Source organism: Mus pahari, chromosome 9, assembly GCF_900095145.1.
Source record: "Mus pahari chromosome 9, PAHARI_EIJ_v1.1, whole genome shotgun sequence".
In the NCBI taxonomy this organism is placed as follows: Eukaryota; Metazoa; Chordata; class Mammalia; order Rodentia; family Muridae; genus Mus; species Mus pahari.
The window spans coordinates 81,521,499-81,527,543 of record NC_034598.1 but is presented as its reverse complement, the minus strand read 5'-3'; the positions used below and the strand labels follow the sequence as shown (position 1 = coordinate 81,527,543).

Sequence of the window (6,045 nt, the reverse complement as noted above, 5' to 3'; positions counted from 1 at the left end):
TGTGTGTATGTGTGTGTATGTGTGTATGTGTGTGTGTATGTGTATGTGTGTGTATGTGTGTATGTGTGTGTATGTGTGTGAGTGTGTGTGTGTGTGTGTGTGTGTGTGAGAGTGTGTGTGTGTGTGTGTCTCCTGTTGATCTGGAAGGCACTGTTTCCTTGGTGTCTCCCCTCCCACTGGCTCGTACAATCTTTTTACTTTCTCTACTGCATAGATCTCCGAGGCCTAGGGTGTAAGAGAGATCCAGGAAGACATCTCATTTAGGTCTGAGTGTTCAAAGATCCCTTCCTCTCGTGTGCTGTCCAGCTGTGGGTAGAACTATATTAGTTCCCATCTACTTCAGGAGGAATCTTCTTGGATGATGCCCAAGTGAGACACTGACTTATGAGTACAGCAGAATGTCATTGGGAGTCATTTTACGGCTAGGTTCTTTTATTAGAATAGTGGTATTTGGTTTTTCTCTAGGCCTATCTAGTCTCAGATTCTTGGCTACCTGAGCAGTATCTGGCCTGGGTTCCATCTCATAGAGCAGGCCTTTTATCCAGTTGGATAGTGGCTGGTTGCTCCCACAGCTTTTGTGCCACTACATACCAGTGTATCTTGTAGGCAGGTCACCATTGTAGACAAAGGGATTTGTTCTTGAGTTAGTGTTTAGCTTTCTCATCTAGTAGCACACAGAGAAACTTCCAGTCCCATGAATACTAGTCCACAGGGGTGAAGGTTCCAGTTAGGTGCCACCTCAACTCTTCTGTGTTCAATGAGATTATAGGTATTGTCTGTGGACAACCAGTAGACTTGGAAATAGCCTGAGTTGTTTGGGGGATTCTATGGGACTCCTTTTGGCCAACAACTCGATTAGATGTAACCCTTCACTTTGTGGTATAAGAAGTCCAGTTGTGGCATTGTCTCCCCTGCTCTTTGGTGACTCCATTTGCATTCATTTCATACATGGATATATTTTAAGAATTTTCTGTTGTACTAGGTTTCCATAGGATGCTTCATGTTTTCTGACCCTTCCTGTATTTCCTCCCACTCTTCCCCTTCTCTGTTTAATCTTCCCATTGCAAGCCTCCCAGACTGCCTCTCAGTAGCTATACATTCTATTTCCCCTACCTTAGGACTGCCTCCTCCTCCAGTCCCTCATTCTATTCTCAAGCTCTGTGGTTATACAGATAGTAGTGCCCCCTATTGAAGGCTTAAAAGCTGACATGCTTTGGATAATTTTCACCCATGTGAATTTTACTTAAATGAAGAAATTAATCCTAAAACTGGAGGGCATTGCTGTGATTCACCAGGTATTGCCGGTGTGCTTGAATGACAGCTTGCAGTTAACCCTTGGGCTTGCTTTCAAAAGAGCATTATATAGAAAGTATCCATCTGGATGAAGTTACACTGTAGCCATGGCACAGTTGATGGATTTAGGGAGGACCACTAGTTACAGAGAGAAATGTACCATCAGTGGCAACTCTAGAATTTTTCAAAGTGTTTCATGTTTATTTTCCAAATGGGTGTTCCCTGTTGCTTTCTGTCCTTGGTAGAACATATTGCAAAGCCACTCCTCTTTGGAAATAATATGACATATATCATACATTCTCTACCTGCACCCAATCTTCTAACTCATTTAATTTATAATATATATAACAATATAGGGTAGTCACCCTAAAGAGGCATGTAGTCCCATTTGGCAAATATGGCAACCAAAGCAGAGGTCAGTGTACCCAAAGCTGTACAGTCTTAATGTCAGTGATGGGATCTAAACCAAGGTTCAAGTCCATTACCTTCAGTACTCAACATAAGAAACACAGCTCTCACCTCAGAGGGGATAAGAGATAGTTCATTCTGGAGTGGGTTCTTTGAGTGTGGCTAGGAACACAGGTTTAGGCTACCCCAAGTTCCATGTTTCCAACATGGTAACCAAGGGTGAACTTTTTATAGTGTTAGAACAAAAGAGTGTCCTAAATCCAGCCATTTTTCCAATCATCAAGAGGGAGCATCAGGTAGGTGGGTTAACAAAGAGCAGAGAACTCTGCCAGAGTCTCAGATGCCATTTGGTACCATTCTTAGTTTGGGGGGTTGGAGGGAGATGGTGATATGCTAAGTTACTATGTCCCAGAAGGTTTCACATGATAGTCATGAGGATGACAGATCAGACACAGAGGGTGATTAGTTGCTAATAGCCATTGATGATTATTAAGTGGGACTAATGTCTGCCCAAGATGGTGTGGATTTTGAACTTGCAGCATTTCAATCCTCAATAATCACAAAGTTCTAATCAGCTCATTAGCTTCGTAGAATCTTTAACACAAGTATGGCTTCCCTCCATCCCCTCCCCCTCTTGCACCCCCCCCCCCCCCGAGAACTTCAGTTCACAGTGGTTAGCCCAGATGGTGTATTAAAATTATTTGACTTAATGACTTTTGGTTTATGAGGCACATTATGAATTCGGGTGAGTACAGAAAGGTCACAAGGGAGAGAGGACAAATAGCCCACTGTGGACCTAGAAGAAAAGTCACATCTTTATTTAGTGAAACTCAGGATCCAAGCAGGGATCTGGGTACTCATGCAGACTTCCCTCACTATCCACTGGACACAAACCTGGCTGACAAACCCTTTCTGAGAAAGGGAACTGGCAGAATCGGGAGGCTGGTAATCTATCCTGCTAAATGCTCCAGCTCATCAGTGAAGATAAAACCAGGAGGTTAGAAAAAGAGGTTTAAAACTGACTTAGGACTGGAGATGTATGTAGCGCAGTTAGTACAGTACCTGACTCCTGGCATGTACAGGCCCTGGGTTCAAGCCCCACATCGAATAAACTTGTTGCAATAGCGCATGCGTGTAATACCGGCACTAGGAGATGAAGGCAAAAGGGTCGTGAATTAAAGACCATCCTTGGCTACAAAGTAAATTAGAAGCTAGCCTGGGATACTAGAGATCCTGTCCAAAATCAAAACAATAATAAAAAGCTAAAAGCACGGTAGTAAGGCTATTTCATTCTATCAACACACAGAAAACCACCTGTCCGTGTAGTAGGCCGGAGAGTTGCAACGGTGGATGAGTTGCAACCCCGTAAGGATGAAGCCAGACTTTAACCAGCTATTTCTCCCTATTTGTTCTAGTGCTGGCCATTGAGCTTCTCGCGGCCTGCCAGGGCATAGAGTTTCTGCGCCCCCTAAAGACAACCACTCCGCTGGAGAAGGTGTATGACCTGGTGCGCTCCGTAGTCAGGTAAAGTCAACAGGTCTCTGGGACCTGCCCCGCTTCTGAGCAGTGGGTGTCTGCGGACCCAGGGTTGTGGCTGATGCCTAAATCTGCTCTCTCTCTCTCTCTCTCTCTCTCTCTAGGCCCTGGATCAAAGATCGCTTCATGGCCCCGGACATCGAGGCAGCACACAGGTTGCTTCTTGACCAAAAGGCAAGCTGACAAACTTTACGGCTGTCATGGTGGAGGGTGGGGGGGTGGGGAGGGAAGTGAAGTGGGAGCTGGGTGTGGAGAGACTCTGTCTCCGCCATTCTTTCCTGGCTGTTCCTAGGAAGGGAACACAAAATAGAGAGCTGGTTTGTAAGAAGACTAAAAGACATTTGATAGTCCCCCCCAAAGACTCAGATGGGACCCAAATACTGACTACAGAAGGATTCGACGTGGAAATGGGCTTTAAATGAAATGTGCAGACATTATGAGGGTGGTGATTCACTAACCTTCTCTAAGATGTCCTCTGTGATGCTAAAATATTGCTGGTGTTAGCACAGCTGACACCACCGTGGAAGAAGGCACTGTGAAGTGCCAGGGTCCTAATGTGGTCCAGTACCTGCCTGGCTAGGCAAGATACAGTTTTCTTTACTGCATATCTCCTTTGGTTATACTGACTATAGACTTAGGCAGTTGGTACAAATGCCTAAAAGGCTGAGCCATCTTTAAAAATACACAGACACAGACACACACATACACATATTAATCCATATGTATATATTACATTATATATGTTTACTATATAAAGTGTATGCATAATGTGTATTTAATACATATACCTTTTACACACATACACACATGTATGTATATATTTATATATTATATATATACATTTTTTAATTCTTTAAACCCAACCCTTTGAATCATTAGTGTCCCATTCCCTAGAATCACTTGATTTTCCTGAGAACTGTGACTTTGCTCTAAGGAAACAACTTCCCTTGTAAGCTCTACATCTTTTATTTTGAAGTAAACCCCATATCCTTTGCGGGGACACTTCTCTGCCATCAGTACAAAGGCTTGTGAGGGGCTAGCTTTAAAAAAGAATAAATGTTCTCTTTTGGATTTTTTTAAAGACAGTATCTCACGCTATGTAGCTCAGGCCGACTCAGAGCTCGCTGAGCAGCCCAGGCTGGCCTCAAGTTCACAGCAATCTTCTTCAGGGTATTCCAGACACAAGGGTGTTAGGATTCCAGCAGACGCCACTACACTAGCTGAGAATATATTTTGGAAGGTCATAGAGCAGGAAAGATTCTCTGGGTGTCAGGGGACACTGGCTAAGGGCGGTGGGGAGTGGAGGAAGCTACAAACCAAAAAAAAAAAAAAAAAAAAAAAAAGGAGCCTAAAGAAAATAGGATGGCAGATGAAAAGGAAAACTTGGCTATGCATGTGACTCTTATCATATGCAAACTCAGCTTCCATCCCATGATTCTCAGCTGAAGGGTGGAAGCCCATTCTGATTGGCTGGGACTCAGGCCATATTTGCATATTTGCATACTCTCGGCCATAGAAACACAGCCTGGGGGGAATACACTGTCTCACCTTTCAGCTTTTAAGTCTTGCACTGAGGTGTATCTACCATACTCTCCCTAGAGTGAGCATCTGGCATTTCGCTCTGAGCTGCCAAGGCTCTGGTGGTGGTGTGTGTGTGTGTGTGTGTGTGTGTGTTTGCATGTGCGAGCGCATTTGCTTGTTTTGCTCGGGAGGAGGAAGCAGCTTAAGCACCTTTTTTTTTTTAAAAAAAAAAAAAATCATGAGCACGGTTTTAGACTTTGAATCGTCAAGCCCTTTAAATGTACCCAGCAATTAATTGACACAGATTCTGTGTCAAATGGTTCCAAAAAACAAGCAAGAACATTGCAGTTATGTGTTTGATCAGGTACAGAGGGTGTTTTGATTTGGGGCACAGCTCATGTTTCATCATAACATGTAGAAAACACCTTGTCCATGTTTCAACTTTGTCCTTTGTTTGGCTCTCAGGTTTGGGAGGTTGCTGCACCATACATCGAGAAATACAGAATGGAGCACATTCCGGAATCCAGACCGCTTTCTCCAACAGCGTTTTCACTAGAATCTCTCCGAAAGAACTCAGCTACAATCCCAGAGTCAGACGATCTTTAACGGGCTTCCTCAAGGGCAGGCACAGCAGACGGGCCTGAGCTTAGCTGGTGTGTTGATGGAGAGTCCCAGGAACTGCCTGTGATATGTGGAACCCATCTCTTTTCAAACAGACTCTGGTTAGGCCACCGCAGCAATGCAGTCACTGAACCCAGAGCCCTGATCTTGTTTTCTTGTTGCTGTGATTTGAGGAGTACTGGCTGCCTTCTGGTTGTGGAGTTGTCTTTCTTGATAATATAAACAGGATACTTTTAAAAACAGCCACAATTCCATAGGTTTATTTTTACTCTTGGAATTAGGAAAATCAATTCGGAGCCCTCTTTAAAAAACATTAGATTTTGTGAACTTTTAAAAGGAAAAAACAATTGTCTTGGGAAACTCTCTACTTGACTGTACTATACCATAGTCTGACAAATACGTTTCAAGTCAGGATTTCTTCTTAAGTCTCTCCTGAGTCACGGAGAAGAGTCTTGAGCAGGAGGAGCTAGTTCAGGGGCTGCATGAATGTGAGGATCCAAACTGAGCTCAGCTCTCTGGCATCAAGGTAAAAAAAAAAGGCAGGTGTGGTGGTGGGCACCTGAGCCCAGCGCTGGGAGACAGAGACAGGCAGCTCCTGGGGGCTCACTGCTCAGCCAGCCCAGCAAAATGGTGAATTCATTTCACCAGGTTCAGGCTCAAATCAAA

At 44.1% G+C, this 6,045-nt stretch overlaps 1 protein-coding gene across 1 annotated transcript in view; it reads left to right on the top strand.

The window, feature by feature from the left end:
• Positions 1 to 5,621, top strand: part of Hal (histidine ammonia-lyase) — a 27,780-nt gene extending 22,159 nt beyond the window's left edge. The window contains exons 18-20 of the mRNA XM_021205220.2: positions 3,117 to 3,225; positions 3,342 to 3,411; positions 5,224 to 5,621. Of these exons, the coding sequence (XP_021060879.1) occupies positions 3,117 to 3,225; positions 3,342 to 3,411; positions 5,224 to 5,364 (320 nt within the window). The 3' untranslated portion in view covers positions 5,365 to 5,621. The remainder of the gene's footprint in view (positions 1 to 3,116; positions 3,226 to 3,341; positions 3,412 to 5,223) is intronic.
• The last annotated feature ends 424 nt before the right edge of the window (positions 5,622 to 6,045 follow it).